General features: G+C 34.5%; 1 protein-coding gene across 1 annotated transcript in view; it reads right to left on the reverse strand.

The window, feature by feature from the left end:
* The window catches only part of LOC125051250 (neuroligin-1-like), an 87317-nt gene that overhangs the window by 29898 nt on the left and 39678 nt on the right, over nt 1-17741 (reverse strand). Inside the window, exon 2 of the mRNA XM_047651462.1 lies at nt 594-717. Coding sequence (XP_047507418.1) covers nt 594-696 — 103 coding nt within the window. The 5' untranslated portion in view covers nt 697-717. The remainder of the gene's footprint in view (nt 1-593; nt 718-17741) is intronic.

Consider the following 17741-nt stretch of genomic DNA (forward strand, 5'->3'; position numbering starts at 1 on the left):
GTTGCCCTCCCCTTTTTTTCCGTCACTCTCAAATTGTCAGATTAGTGGAATATACACTTTTTAGGATGTAATTAACTCACCCTACCTTAATCTGACGCGCTCGGGAATTTCTGATGGTCAATTTTTTTTTACTAAACTGATCCTGTCTCCTTCACGTGCGGCCTTATATATGGGCCTCATATTTTGTGGAGGTACTTAACCGGGTACAAGGTATCTCCCTATATATTAATCTGCCGCGCTTTAGTATATCCCGAAATCCCCTCTTGGGCTCCCCTACCAATATACCTTAGATTTAGTACTGTGATATGGTAAACTTTAACAAATAATAGGTATACAAAAGGCCTCACTAGGCAATATGCCCTACTGCCCTGCGATTCTGTAACACACTTTTCGAACTCACACATATTGTTTATCAGAATGCCAAATCGTAAAATGACTGCTTCACGACTGATTTGAGCGCGACCGCCGCTGCGAAAACCGCTGTGTGAGTTCGAAAAGTGAGTTACAGAATCGCAGGGCTGATCTGCAGGCAAATAAGCACTATACGAATGAGACAGTCGAATAGGTGAGATAACGTAGACTAATGTACGTACCAGGCTGCGTGTGCACGATTCGCGAGCTGTAGCGAGGACCGGCGGCGGCGAGGTGCAGCGCGGCGAGGACGAGCGCGCACCACGCCCGCCACGACCACTCCATGCGCCATCACGCGACAGGGGGCTGCAACAATACAAATGATAAAGAATCTATTTAAAAAAAAAATATGTTAACGAAACGTAAATATTAAATCACCTACTAACACATTTAAAAGCTAATAAACGTAGATTTAAACTAATAAAAAATAAATAATAGTTTAAAAAAACTAAAAAACACGCTTTTAAAGCACATCAAACTAAAAAGTGAAAAATAATTCCTAATTTAGGCTGAAAATGGTAATGAACAAAAAATACTGGTATTATTGTGAAAAAGCGTGGGGCGCTCTGTGCTATATTTTTTGTCTATAGAGCAACGTGTTTGTTAGTTTTTTTTAACTATTATTTATTTTTTATTTTTTAGTTAAATTTTTATTTTTTTTCAGATTATTGCATTGTCATCGATCTTTGACAGGTGCGCAAAATTTGAATAAAATCTGTCCGTTCAAAGTGGGTCAAAATCGAGTCCGAAGGAGTCGGTTACACACATACATACATACATACATACAGGTGAAGCTAATATAAAGCGTGTAAAAATAAAAAAATCAGTGGCGCTACAACCTCTTTAGGTCTGGGCCTCAGATTTCTGAATCTGTTTCATGATCATTTTTCAATCTCATAGGCAAGTAGGGGATCAGCCACCAGTGCCTGACACACGCCGTCGACTTATTGTTTCCTTCACCGTTCGAGCGAATGTTAATACGGACATATACGTATAAAGAAAGTCCATTGGTACACAGCCGGGTATCGACCTCAGGGATAAGAGTCGCACACTGAAGCCAACATTGCTCAAATATTATCTAAGTGACATTTAAATTTGTTATTATACAACAGTTTACTGCTGATCGACTAATTGGAATCGGTCATATTATCGATAACTAGTCATAGGTGCGAATATATTTCATTTAAATCATATCGTTATCTGAGTCCGTGTGTAAATTTCCACCATAAATCTATGTCCAATAAGTTGAAATGTCAGCAGGACGTGGGGCGGGCTACCAATTATTACGACGGGCAGTAAGCTGGACTAATCTCGTGCGATTACAATTGCCGTGAATAATTGCTTAATCAATAATTACTATAGCAATAATACGTTAAGTGAATTAGCGGAATCCTTCTTAACGTATTACTTGGAAATTAATCATCTCATATTTGCAACAGCCTTAACAAACTGAGCTGAATGGTTCAATAAATCATTCAACTCATATACAAAAAATTATAGAGTTTCGCGGAATCCGGAAGATATAATTTTGCGGCAACTGACGGCTGCAGCATCCGACGAGCTCCGTAATGGATACTTGGTAAGAACCCATGTTATATAAGTACATAAAAATATTAATTTTCTATCAATTACAATGTATATATTATTAGCTTCTTTGTATAAACAAGGAACAACAGTTTGAAAGTCACGCACCAATGCACTTATTAAAAATATGATAAATCTATTTCACTTTAAATTTTATTGTTATTTTTTTTTATAGAACAGGGGGCAAACGGGCAGGAGGCTCACCTGATGTTAAGTGATACCGCCGCCCATGGACACTCTCAATGCCAGGAGGCTCGCGAGTGCGTTACCGGCCTTTTAAGAATTGGTACGCTCTTTTCTTGAAGGACCCTAAGTCGAATTGGTTCGGGAATAGTTCAGTGGGCAGCTGGTTCCACATAGTGGTGGTGCGCGGCAAAAACTGCCTTGAAAAACGCTCAGTTGTGGAACGGAGGACGTCGAGGTGATACGGGTGGAATTTCGTATTCTGCCTCGACGTCCGATGATGAAACTCAGCTGCATATATTAATCCGAACAACTCCTCTGAACACTCTCCATGGTAAATGCGGTACAGAGTGATGCAGAGTGACCCCACATCTCTTCACAACGCCAAAGGATCATGTTATTATACTTTTGTCCTAACCTGAAAATGCCACCCAGCGTATGGCACGAATTTTATATAATATATATATAACTGACTTTGCGGCAGCGTATCAAGATTGAACTTTACGAAAGATTTTTCTAGTTAAAATTTTACTTTGATAAACTATACCGTTTACTAGTTCTTGCGTACATTTATGTATCAAAATTGAGTTTTTCCTACAGATATGTAGACTATAATAAAACAAAAAAGTATAAATAGTCTAAAATTAAGTATTTTTCCTTTGCTTTTGTTCATTTACTACATTACTTCTACTTCTCATATCTAGATGTACAAAGTTATGATCCTGACTTGCAAAGCTCTCGTTCCAACATTGACTTTCATGTTTTCCTCGAACAATTTTCATAAACGACAATTCGCTTTGAACTATAGCTAATATAGAAGCTCGAGTCATAATCTGAAGTTTAATTTAGAGTATGCAGGTCAGCCTTCAAGAAAATCTTATGAAATTCAAACGCAAGCTAAATTCCTTTATGCACATACATATTAAATTCAGGTATTAACATTTAAATATGGAATTATATTTAGGCAAATCCGCTATCAGTGATATGATAGCGGTTCTGTAGGTGTGCGGTTGAACCCCTGACCCCAATCTACATAAACCCGTCCCTCGCTAGGGGCTGGAATGACACCCGGAGTCCCAGCCCGAATCAATTTCATTCCCGGACAAAGAAATGTCCGAAGAAATGACACTTTTGAATATTCATTCGACGCTGAGACTGATTGGAAGGCTTACTTATACAGTTTCATCGAAATACACTTTTATTTTTAGCTTCTGACTGACAATGTCATTGATATGAATATTGAATAGTTGGTTTATGAAGACAAAAAAGAAATAATATACTAATAGCGAGTTTGTTACAGAAATAACAGCGCATTTTATATTTTTCTGCTACGATTATCTCCGTCATGCCCTCCATCTATTCATCCTAAACAGCATTTTTACTAAGTGCTTCACGTAAATCGAAATTTAACAACACTTTGACTCATTAAAACCTGGCTACTCTTTTGAAACATAAAATAGAAAGAGTTTTCTTGTTGAAAAATTAAAAAATATTAAATTTTGTCCTATAACTCTCGGAACATTGGTTAGACTTGTTGGCACATAGGTCAGTGATCTCCTCACTCCACTGAATACAATAGTATGTTGGTACAATATTTATTATTTTACAACCTTGTAAATAAAACAAAAGGTTTTGTATCGTTTTCATTACAAATAGCAAATATTCAATGTTGTTATTTAATAATACAGTAAGCGTAGGAGTTCTTTAAAGCAAAACATCGCAAATAATATAATAAATTATTGCAGATATAATCTTATATAGGTTTGAGAAATGGAAATAATGAATTAATTTAAATACCATTACATTCCTAAAGATAAAATATATTCAAATATTCTATTTAAGATACTTGTGGTTTCTTTTTTGGTGCCTTATGAAAATTGTTACGTAAAAAGAGGTTAAAGTTGAATTTTACTATTAAACGGTGAAACAAAAAAGCTGAATTGAATTTAATGGTCATCACAATTCATTCAGTGAACTCATTTTATTTTAAAGTTTTATGGAAATCAGATAAAAAGAGCACTCAGTGACAAAGTGTTCGTGGAGTTTCGGAAAAACCCCAGCTCGCATCAAATGGCATATAATAAGTCAGTTCGGATAGGGCCTGTAGCAGTGATCAATTACACAAAAACGCTCCAACATTATTTTATTTTTTTATTGAATTTACGTGAATATATAATCTACAGGCTCGTGTATCACTATGTGTCGGTTTTCACGGCAGTGCATACTGCGGTCTTTTAACATTTAATATAATATATATTATATGTATATACCGTTTTTGCCTGTACTTAGAAATCCTAAAAGGAATAATTCGATGACATATATAATATAATATTATATTAATACTCTAGCTATAATAAAGATTTTGTTCGTTTGCAAAAGCAGATCTTATAGCTACTGGTTCAAATATAGTCATTTTGTGTTACATTATTAATTTATTAAGAATGGTTATACTTTCTATAATATCTTGCTGCTCTTGAATGAAAAATGTCGCAAAAACGGGCAAAATTCTTTCTTGAGAGCTTCCGCCGCGAGCGTTGCTTAAACTATGAAAGGAACGCAAAAACCACGTATGATGGGATTATTCATTTTTAAAACATGCAACAATCTGCAATAGCATCCTACTAATATCACAAATGCAAAAGTTTGTAAGTATGGATAGATATTTCTTACTCTTTCACTTAAAACTATTGAATGGATTTTAATGAAACTTTACAATAATATAGCTTATACATCAAAGTAACACATAGGCTAAAATTTATAAAGATATTGTGTGAATTGTCTAAACTATCAAGTAAGTAGGAAAAAATCTACCATCTGCGAGCTATTCTAGCGTGCGCTACCAAAACCGCTAGAGTTACACATATGTAATGTATGATGGAAATATTTATCTTAAACAGTCCTACAAAAATGCCCACCACAGTATATATCTATGTCTTGTGTGTAAGCTATTATAGCCAAAATAGTAAACCATAACTACAATAAATACTGATAATTTATTTCAAATGCACATTTGGTAGTAATAAATTGATTCCTAAATGATATATACTTTTATCGTTTCTGGTATTTAAAATATGTCTTTCACGCTACATCATTTGGACAAATATTATTTTAATCCTGCGCAGACGAAGTCGCGGGCACCAGCTAGTATATTTTTATGTCGACAATGCATCACTTGTATTTCGGTCATATACTGTGCAGCAGTAAGGGAGATTATTCCTAGATCATTGATTACGAGTATTATTCCTTATTACTTTTATTTCATATTCAGTTTCACATAAGCTAGGTTAAATTAGTTTATGTATCTCCGAATCAGTAGTTAGGTATATAAAAACGGTGCAGTGCAACACAATTCCTGTTTACAAAATACAATCGATATCGAAAAATGTTGGACTTTTACAGTACAACTTCAACTTTTAGTTAAAAATCCTTTTGACAGCATTGGACCACACAAGTAGACCGGAAAAATTGATTAAAGCTAACAGCGGTACTACAGACTATAATGGAGCAGTGATGTCGAAGAATTTATTTACTATATTGAAAGCGTTTGTATATTTGCAATGCCTTGCAATGCAACTGAATTTAGAAAGCGCGTACACGGCTCATAATAAACATCACGAAAAATTTTCGTTTTATTTAACTATTCTAGCCAAACAGATAATAGAAAATGTTAATATCACACATTAAAATATAGTGCCACTTCATATTATTATTAAAAACAGTGGCTTTGGTACACGGAAATTCTTGTTTAGCCTCTGTCTTAATTTCTGTATCTGTTAATCATGCCCTGTGAAATGCCTGTCTGGTGCTCTATTATGATACTTCAAAATGATAAATCCATGAGATTTACTCTTCGAGTCGTATTAAGTGATTTTTTGAAGTTGTACTGCTTTAGGCGCGTTATGACAAATTGATGAGAGTGAAATTTTACGATGCGCACGCACCTGAGACACAAAGTTGTCAGTGTGATTATAGCGTGCGCGAGCGAGATGGGAATAAGACAATCTACAAGTAAAAAGAAATAGAATATGCGTGAAGTTAGCAGCTATGCCAAGAATTTTGAATGACCATAATGACATTTACCTTTTAAACAAATAAAGGAGTTTTTATTATTTTTTCAAAGAAATTTAGCAATGCTTTTTCACAAAGACCTATTGTTACTTAGTTAAAAGGTTATGAAACATACCTAGTTATTAAATTGAATGAATAATATAATAAAATAATAAATAATAATAATTATTATTAATATTAATTAATAATTGAATAATATACTAAATATTGAATATTATTAAATTATTAAAGTTAAATATTTACTATTAATTATTTAATATTTAAAAAAAATAAAGAAAGCCAATCCATATCATTTGGGTTTGATGACATTTCTGTTGCATAGAGGCCTTTTTAAATTGTTATTGTGATGGGTTATGTGACTGAAAGTAATAGTTCTTAGTTGATTTCCCTTTCCTACTTACCTGAGGTAAGAAAAGTAATTAAAGTAATTTAATCAATATAATAATTAGCATAGAATGTAGGTATTATATAACAGTGAGCTCTTTGTGGACTGGTGGTGCCTCGGGGAGCAACTCACAACAAATTAACCTCATTATAATTTATTCAGAAAGGTGCAACCTGCTATGTTTTTGTTCTATAATTAATAAGGGCTACAAATGCTCTCAAAGATACGGTTCCGCGTTAAAAAATCCGCTTAGTCTTTATATATATAATTCTTCTGTGAGTGTGTATGTCACTGAACTTCTCTCAAACGACTCGACCGATTTTGATGAAATTTTTTGTGTGTTCAAGGGGATCTGGGAATGGTTTAGGTTCCCAAATCAGCCCGGCAGGTGGCGCTGCAGTCGGTACTTTCATACTTTAATATCCTAATAGCTTGAAATATCATGCAGGACAACGTCTGTGGGGTCCACTAGTATCCTATAAAAACATTCTAGATATATAATACAAAGATCTTGGGAGTTTCTAAATGTTTATCGTAAAAGGTCGTAACGGAAAAGTTAGTAAGCCCCGTGTTCTGGCGGTCGCTTTAAGGTGCCCAACTTTGTACTGGGATCAAACCTCCTACGCTAAGCTCCTAATGTTACGGAGCACTTTACATACAATATTGCCTTCATGTTTCTAGCAGGTAAGCGGTAAGCATTAGTTTACTTCTAAATGTGCATCCTTGACGACGGCGAGGAATATTGATAATATAAAATCTTAAAATTAATCTTAGTTATCATTCAAATCAAAATCGTTTCTTCATATAGGTATATAATGTACACTTATGAAAGTCAAAGAAGAAATATATATTAAATGCTTCTAATTTTAGATTTACTGCTCAAATCAAGTGGGTAGAACTGGCAATAAACTCTCCGCCACTCTTTGTAATCGCCAAGTTTTTTGTTTTATACAATGTTTGTAAGGAGTTGCAACCATTACACCATATTCCACATGACATCTAAAGTAATATAGAATACAAAGTAATATATTTATTTAATTAATAACAATTATTTAGATTGAAAAAAAAAAAAAAAAAACTAAACTTAACATAAACTAAAATATATCATTAAAAGGAGTCCCTTTAGGCAACGTTCCGAAGATACTGGCAGCGTTCCCCCTTTGAATTGCTAGACTAATTCTTTGTCCGAGGTAGCTGCCAGATCTTCGGTCTCCTGTGATGTCGACTAACCTTTTTGAAATTTCTTTGAAAAGCCTTAAAGCGTTAGGACCCCACGGACCAAGGGAAAGTAATTAATAATAGTAAAATAAATTAAAAACAAAGATTTGTACTCTATCAGCAGGAGGCATGGTGTAATAGGAGCAGTTTCGTGTTACTAAACGACAACCAAACTTAAAACAAGTTTCATAAAACTGTAGTTATGTTTAATAGTATAGCGTTTTGTTGAAAGAGCAAGTGACAAAGTTAGCCGAGCAAGCTGCGCTTATCTAAGACATAGTTTAAAGGAAAATGCAAAATAAATTGAATTAGAAGAGTGACGTTAAGCCGCTGCAACCGCCCGCCCTACGCGAGTTTCGTTAGACTTTTTAAGTCTGCCTTAGTTGACAATAATAATGGTTCCGTTTTATACTTCGATAATAGTGGGCCTTTTTTTATTAGCGGGCAAACGGGCAGGATGCTCACCTGATGTTAAGTGATACCGCTGCCCATGGACACTCTCAATGCCAGAGGGCTCGCGAGTGCGTTACCGGCCTTTTAAGAATTGATCGTATATTATATGTATAGGAATAGATAGGTATATGCAATATATGCGTGGCGTAGCTATTTCGTTAAAATGTAAATAAGATCAAGATATGAATTCGTTAATTTCTATTGTTTGTAAATAATTACAAGTATTTTTATCGACTCTCATACCTGAGGTCGTAGGTTCGATCCCCGGCTGTGCACCAATGGACTTTCTTTCTATGTGCGCATTAAACATATGCTCGAACGGTGAAGGAAAACATCGTGAGGAAACCGACATGTCTTAGACCCAAAAAGTCGACGGCGTGTGTCATGCACTGGAGGCTGATCACCTACTTGCCTATTCGATTTAAAAATGATCATGAAACAGATTCAGAAATCTGAGGCCAAGAGCTAAAGAGGTTGTAGCGCCACTGATTTATTTATTTATTTTATATTTATCGGAAGTAATTTATAATTTCCCATTCAATTAACTCCCACGAGAAAATAATACAACTTAAGGTAAACATTTTTCTAAAACAACGAGTAATTCGCGCAAAAGCATGGACGGATCTCTGAAAGCAACAAGGCTAGGGAACCTTTATCAAAGTATGACAGGCGCGGCTAACTTGGGAGTTTCAAATTATTTGAGTCCCCACTACCCACCCCCCTTCCCACACTGCAGCTTCCTTAATGCCATGCTTAAAATAACTAAGTTTGACGACATTATTGTCTACCATTCAGTATCCTGAGCCTCATAATTCCACGCTTTAATGTCTATTAATTTGGTAATAAGCTTTATTTTTCAGACGCACAGATTTTATAGTAAATGGTAAGAAATATTTTAGTCTATATACTTACAGCCCTGCGTTTCTGTAACTCACTTTTCGAACTCACACAGCGGTTTTCGCATCGGCGGTCGCTCTCAAATCAGTCGTGAAGCAGTCATTTTATGATTTGGCATTCTGATAAACAATAAACTACAAGCTCCCACATTTTTAGAATGCCAAATCATTAAATGACCGATTTGAGAGCGACCGCCGATGCGAAAACCGCTGTGTGAGTTCGAAAAGTGAGTTATAGAATCGCAGGGCAGTACAGTTACAGTAATAAATATTAAATAGATAATATAGCCTATATAGTAAGTATAATAGCAAAGTACGAGTTATTTTACACTAATATATAATAGTTGCACACTGGCTGAATTTAAAAGAATTGCATTATTTATAAATAGGTTTAGGTTTTAGTTTTTTTGTTTTGTTAAAATAAACATTTGTTTTTAGTTTAATTTTTATATTAATAATTTTTATTATATTATTAAGTTCCTGTAAAAATAGGAAATAAATACATTTTAAATATATGATTATACTTTTGTGTGCTTAATATGTATATATATTCATTTATTTTAAACGGTGTACTAGAATTTCTCAGTAGTTTAATTTAAAAGTCTAAAACTATAGTTTTTATTGGTGTAACTGAAAGTAGTTCGCGACATTTAAGTTTCAATAAAAGACTTCAAAATCTTGCCAAGTTACGTGCCGAGACTATCTGTGTCAATTAGTTAGGGGATGGAGCAGCTCGACAGGAAATTAAATTTTATAAATGAAAGGAGGATAAATTGGTCAAAGGCATGTTACTGTAGTTTTAATATATTATGTTTCCCTAATAACTGCAAAATGATAGTTAAATATCATAAGCTTATAAATATATACTGTCTTGTTTCAGCTTTCAACCGTGAGGTCGTCTTTTAAGGATGTGCACCTTTTTCTTTTTATATCTTTCATACTGTGAAGAAAACCAGCACTCATAGGCCTATAAATCGAGTATCAGATAGGATTTTAGTATAATATTAGATGAAAGAAGAACAATGATCAAGGATACTCCAAGACCAAGTTTTGTATCTGTTTGTCTATGTTTAATCATCGAGAATATATAAATATATAATAAGATATATAATATAATAAGATAAAGATTATAATCGTGATATATAAACAAAAATACGGTGTAAAGAAATCTGTATTTAAGGCACAACGTATTTTTGTTTGAAACAAAGCGTCAAAGATGTACAAAGCTCTTTCAAAAGTAAGGGTTGGGTGCGGCCTGGAACGTCCGGTAGCTTTGTAGCGAGTTAATAGAGACTCGCTTTCATGACACCTCATCAATCACACAACTCTATAAAAATAACACGTCACTGTTAGCGGTTAAAAAATCATTCCATAAATTAAACAATGTACAATGAACCTATCGAATACAAATCACACGAGAGAAATGAGAAGACAACTTATTAAGAAGAGACAATTTTAGAAGACAATTCAATTAAATGCAACTACAACTATAAACAAATTTATAAAGTTTGATTTCTGTTCCCTGTGCCTTTAATGCTGGCAGCATTTCTTCGCTGTATTACGATACTTATTCGTTGAGCGAGGAAAGCACCAGCTCTAGGGTCGGGAGTATTTTAGGGGTCTGTATTTACTAGTCTAGGGTTACCGGTACTATTTATCAGCTGCCAACTTAATCAACGCCTATACCTTGAACACCACGGCTCAAAACTGCTACTAAAAGGGAACAAAATCGAAGTTGGAAATACTATTCAAGCCACGGGCAAACTTTCTAACTATCAATATTTAATAATTATTATTATTACTATGTAGGCTAAGAATATTGCTCTTAATTATTGATCTAACACATAGCTCGTTTGATTCCCCACTGCAGTATAATAATATCTAAAGTAATCTAATATGAAACCTGTGGTATAGCGTTAACAATATCGCATCTAATTAGCGAACTTAATTTCGGTATTTATTTGTAAAGGTCGAAAAAAAAAGCTCAATGTTGACTGTATACACAAAGTTTAAGTTGAACAATGAACATTGGGCGAATTCCGAGGCAATGGGAGGAATGGGGGGCGATTTCCCGCGCTATTGGGCCGCTGAACGAATTCTGACGAAACTTTTCGCATATTCCACGCTTCACTTAGGATCCGTTTCATTAGCCGATAAAACTTCTAACTATATATCACGGAGATGTTTAAAAATATGTATATTTATATGACTGTAGACTTCTTTTTTCTATTAGATATAGGATGTAGCAAAAAATCCGAGACGCCTTTTTAACTTACTTAGTTGATAAAAACAACAAACAAAAAAAAAAAATTTCCAACGCCGATAAAGAAGTTTCACTTCAAAATTTTGTGTTACATTTTTTCGTTACGCGTCACATTCTTCCGTTACGCGCCATCTTTTGAAGTGAAACTTCTTTATTGACGTATGGGAGAAATTTTGTAGCAGGTTACGCGCCATCTTTTTCTTGTCCCTACCACCTGTGATCCGAAGAGATTCGAAGCCATTTGTAACAAAAATATATAATAACGATAACAATGATAGTAATACTAATAATCTTAGTACTACATAGTAGTACAGTAATAAGTTAAAATGAAATAATTGTATTTGTTTTCATGTCTATGATAATAAAAGCCGTAAAAAGTTGCATATAGTAGATCATTTTTCGAAAAATAAGGTCATAAAGAAGTTTCACTTCTTACCTGTGTACACCTTGTACACGCACACATTTTTTTCCAACCCCGATAAAGAAGTTTTACTTCAACAAGTCAACCAACTATAACAAGAATATTTATTAAATGCCGAATAAATAAGTTGTTTTTGTGATTGTTTAACTGTTACACTTTGTAATACTATACACTACTGACTATTTATGACACCACCATCGAGCCAGAAAGCTTCCAACATTCCTGGCATCAGTATCGTTTACCGCCTTATATATCTCAGATTCCAAATCTCTAACGACGGCGGCTCTGTCCCCGAGATAAAAAGGTGAATCAGCATGGCTAAAGATTCCTTGACACGTTTAGGCAACATCTGGAAGAAAAGAGGAATTGGTATCAAAACCAAACCGATACGGGCTCTAGTGTCTTCCTGTATTGAGTGGAAACGTGGACTATCTTAGCTCGAGAAAGGCAAACGATCGATGCATTTGAGATGTGGTGCTGGCAGCGAATGCTCGGAATACCGTGGACTTCGAAGCGTAGAAAGAAAGAAGAAAAAGGCGTAGAAGCCACACAATACGTAGAGGCGATGAGAACTTGGAGAAACTGATCGTAGTTGGTAACACAGAATGCAAAAGATCACGTGGCCGTTCACCAACCAGATGGACCAATCAAGTGAAACACTCATCGTCCTCAAAACTGTACACTGTCATTAGAGAGGCGCTAGAAAACAAACCGGTGGAAACAGATAGTCCGCTAGATGCTTCGTTGCTGACCAGGACGTTCGGACATGAGCTGCTGATTAAAGAGAGAGACACCACCATCGTTGTTAATTATTTTTTCGGCGGAGGCGGTTACGTTTTGCGTAAAATGTATATATCTAAATTGTATTAGCACTCATACAAAATAAGATGTATTTTATTATCTTCTATGTAGAAAATATATTATAAGTTCGTATGTCTTAATTTGTTATTAAAATTATAATGGCAATTCTATTTTCTAAAGATTCAAATTAACTGTTTGTCACTCATTTGTAAGTTAACATTACTTAGGGGATTAGGTTTACATTTAATGTTTGTTAAAATGTTGTTTATTATTGATAGAATCTTGGATATTTTCGTAGAGTATCCGAAGTATCAAAAGGGTAAGGTTGCGTGAGCGGTGAGTCAGCTATCAAAATGCTGAGACAAACATTTTAAGGACCCTCCTGAGCTCATAACGTGTACCCACACGACTGTTGTACTTCTCTCGTTTCAGTTTATTATGTAATTGAAACAAAGCGGAATTTTCGTTTTTCACGTTAATTAATTATTTCGGCGTAATGTAGGTACAATTTTTATTTCGTAATAAACCCTGAATAGAAGGCTGTTTGAAGTTCTCGCGACGGACTTGACCTCATTTCCTAATTATTCACCTTCAATATTTGGACTACATATTTATTTTTTGGAATAATGACATTCTGGGTTTGTTTCCAGGCTAGTATTGTAGTTTAACTTAATTACTTATATAGACTGCATTGCAGTAAAGTTAGTGTGCTGTGAAATCAAAACTAAATAAATATAAAATCTTACGTGCAAGAATAGTTTTGTATGAGAAATATGAAGATTAAGAGTGGTATGACGTATGTGGGCGGGAAGTCGACGGTACAATACGGCTTTGTGCTCAGAAAACGATTCGCATATTGCCTTCATAGAAGAAATCTTATTTCCGTGTAGATGTCAAATGTGCCGGCTTGAGGGATAGGGGGGGGATGTAATTTATCACTCGTGAAGAGAACTCGCTCGTAAATAATGTGGGACCAATGGAAAATGAAATAACAAGTTCAAATGGCAATATTGCCAGAAATGAAAGGATACGAATGTGAACCAACGCAGGCATCACAGCTATAACGTAAGGTTGTTTATCGATAACATATATTATTATATATGTATATTTAAATAGTTCTGTCTTTAACAATTTACAATATCACCTAAGGGGAAATAAAATTAAACTTTGATGTGAGTAGTGTATTTTTGTAATTATAAGTATTAAAAAAACACATTTATAAATATTTTAGAACTACTTCAAATGCGGTGACAAATCATAAAAAAATAAGTTACGATTAAAGTTAACCTACGCACCACAAACAGATGCCTTCGTGCCTTAACAAGGAATATTTTTTCCACTTTTTGCAACATTTTTATGTCTCTCACTGGCTATTTAAAATCATATAATTTGATTCTTAACGATATCCATAACAAGATTTTTATTTAAAATCGTAGTTTATGAGCGCGCTTAACGTAACATACTTTAGTAATACAAACTTTAGTAATAGTACATCCCTAAAGATAATAAACATGGTACGGGCTCAACTGATGTTAGAGAGATCGCATGCCAGAAGCGATCGCATGTGCGTTGCCGGCCTTTTAAAAATTGGTATTCTCTTTTTTTTAAGGACCCTATGTCGAATCGATTCGGAAGTGGGCAGCTTGCTCCACATTGTGGTGGTGCACGGCAAAAATTGCCCCAAGTAACGCTCAGTTGTGGAACGACGGACGCCGAGGTGATACGGATAGTATTTTGTATTCTAGCTTGACGTACGATGATGAAATTCATTAATCATTGTATTAATGTTATAGTTGTAACATATTTTTCTTCGATACCTTTAACATAACATCCAAATTAAAAAAGGTAGGTCATATCCGTGGGTCCTCCATAGAAATCACTGCAAATAAAATATCAGTTGTCTAATTTAATATTCCGGATTGTCGATTCCCAAGACAGATGATAAAACACGACAAAGCATTAAGTGGAGTGTAATAAAATATAACGTAACGCCTGAAGAGTGAAATATAATTGAACCAAGCGTTGTACCATCGCAAGGAGCGGAAACATTTTCACTTCTTCGCTATATTCAATTACATTAAGCAAGTTTAAACCCATCCTCACGTATTCACTACATTACTTGAATTTTAGCATTTAGTTCTAATTTACTATTAATTAACGAGCTGCTTCATAAAGGTCAGTCTTTTGAATCCGTTTGAGAAATCCGATAGAGGAACAACTTTCAACAGATTTACTCACTTATGTTAGGTATTAAAGATTGAAATTCAGTTCTTTTTCACGGTAAATTAAATTAATTTGGCCTGCATGAGTATTACTATAAAAATTGTCTTTTTAACGTTATGCTATATTTTTAAGCAAGAACCCCTTATAATTCTATAAGGGGCTTCCGGGTTATCTGATTTCTTATCATCTTAAGAAATGCGTAATACTCCAGTTCAAAATGGAAGAATATTATGTATCATCTAGTTGGCAGCTTAATAATAAAGGTTACTTATATTAAAAATTATTCAAACAATCAGGGGTTAAAGAAACAGGGATTGCAGCCGTATTTGAGTATCGAGTAATGTAGTTCCTTAATTGGTATGCAGCGAGGGGTGATGAGAGATGTATGTGTCTCGTTAAGCGTGCGACACCCAAGACTTGAAGTACTATGTACTTAATGATCGGATTTTGGTAGTTTGATGTTCTTTAATTGTCGGTCTGCTAATCAATCAAGAGCTGCTCATTCTTCGGTTTACTTTTTTTAATGTTACAGGAGGCAGACGGGCAGGAGGCTCATCTGATGTTAAGTGATACCGCCGCCCATGGACACTCGCACTGCCAGAAGGCTCGCAAGTGCGCTGCCGGCTTTTAAGAATTCGTACGCTCGTTTCTTGAAGGACCCTAAGTCGAATTGGTTCGGAAATACTTTAGTGGGCAGCTGGTTCCACATAGTGGTGGTGCGCGGCAGTAACAATTTTTACTGTAGTAAAAAGAATTTGTAGCATTATTTACAAGGCTCCAATCGATCACAGCTATGGTGGGTACCGAAACTGACCAAGATATGATGACCACAACAATTAAGTAAAATGTGAAATATAATCAAGCATACATCAGTTAAAAATGTTTTATTCAATCTAACAGTCTTCAGAAATAATTTCTCATATCATTTATCGCCAACAAATTTATCCGTCAAAAAACACATACCATTTATGAAGGGATAAACGAATTAATTTGGTATAAGCGGCTGGCTTTTGGCCGATAAATCAGCATTAAATAAATCGGGTTGACGCGAGATATGAGTAATCCCGACAAGTAATAACGCCACGGTTCTATTCCTCCTCTTCTACCCTGACGTACTTGTTCGTTTTTTTTAATATGAACGAACAAAATGGTTAACTATTAAATAAAAAATAAAAAAGTAATAGTTTATAAATAGTGGCTCTGTAGATTTTGGTCTTGGATTTTAGCACGTTTCATTAATAATTTCATCGAATTAGGTAGCAGCCTGTCATGTCAGTTTTCTCGCGATGTTTCACTTCAGTGCACTAGTTATTAATATAATAATAGTTTATGTATTACATATAATAAAAATATAATACTGTACAATCGGAATTCGAACTAACTATCTCTGGCAGATTAGAAAATTTATCAACTAGGCTCTTAGCTAGTAAACAATTGCACATATAAATATACAAAACTATAATGAAGCAACCATTAATTTCTCCTGTAACGATGAATGTATACATAAATTAAAAATTCAAGTAAATATTGAATGCATTAAAATTTTGTACGAAAATGTAATCCAAGTAACTTTTTTACCTACTTTATATTACAGGCTGACTCGGGAGTGCTTACAGCTTTACTTCAAAGATATACGTCTCTATGTCAGTAGTTTTAGAGAAAATTTTAATTTCATTGGTAACGGACCGTTAGCGAGTACTTGTTCATTCGGAGCTGGATGTTCCCTTCTTAATGTTGAGAACTACTACTTGACATTAAGAAAATAGTATAATGCGTAAAATTTACGAATTCCAACTACGACTAAGGAAAGGATATTTTCTTACAGGCTACTTTGAAAAACAACATAATAATATACAACACAACAACATACTATACGTTGTTTTTGACGGTTTTGTCGCTTCACGGATTCTTCCCAGACCTATAACACATAAACCTCGTACTAGCAAAACATCCTCAAGAAAAGATGTTCAGAATTAATAATGAAAACTTTTCGATGTGCGATGGTTTAAATGCGTGAATAAATTTTTAAACTGATTCATCTTTCCTTGTTCCAATCGTTTTAAATCAAAGAAGCGTTCAAATTAAATTTAAAAGGGAACAAGCAAAATGCCCTTCGGCCAATTCGTTGGAACAAAGAGACATAATGACTAAAACGGAGGCAAACACGAGACGATTACACAGAGATTTAATTGATACCGAATGTTTGACATCAATATTGTTCTAAATGAAATAAGTCTTTCAAAGACGGCACTTGAAGGCACTTGAATTTTTAAAACAAAGGAATATTAATGGACGTTACAAAAATCTCTGTGGAATATTTATAACATGTAATACGCCTTTATAATGTATAAATCTATTAATAGACTGATGTGTAGGTGGTCTCAGCAGGGATTGCTTCGCAAAAATGTGAGGGTAGGTTTGTGGAGAAATATAAGTCCCACCTGGTCTTGTAATAACCTATCATGAATAGTCTAAATAGATACATAGTTATCAAAAACTTGAAAGGAATGTTTCTTGTTAAGCACTCCAGTGTTAACAAGAAACAACAGTGTTACTCCAGTGTTATGTAACCTAATACTGACTCTGCTTAATCTGTATTCTAGATAAGATAAGATACATAAAAATCACTAGTTCCTAAAAATAACCTCAAGATATAATAGAAAAATATTAGGTTAACCTCGGATAGGATTTTCACAGCATTTTACACATAACTCGAATGAGTACCTCATTTCGTCGGTCGTGGAAAAATATTTTTACAAGTACATAATGTAAAAAGCTTTTAAAAGGTAAGCAATGAAACACGAGCAAACCAATCAATTTCGACAAAGTGATTTC

Source organism: Pieris napi, chromosome 7, assembly GCF_905475465.1.
Source record: "Pieris napi chromosome 7, ilPieNapi1.2, whole genome shotgun sequence".
In the NCBI taxonomy this organism is placed as follows: Eukaryota; Metazoa; Arthropoda; class Insecta; order Lepidoptera; family Pieridae; genus Pieris; species Pieris napi.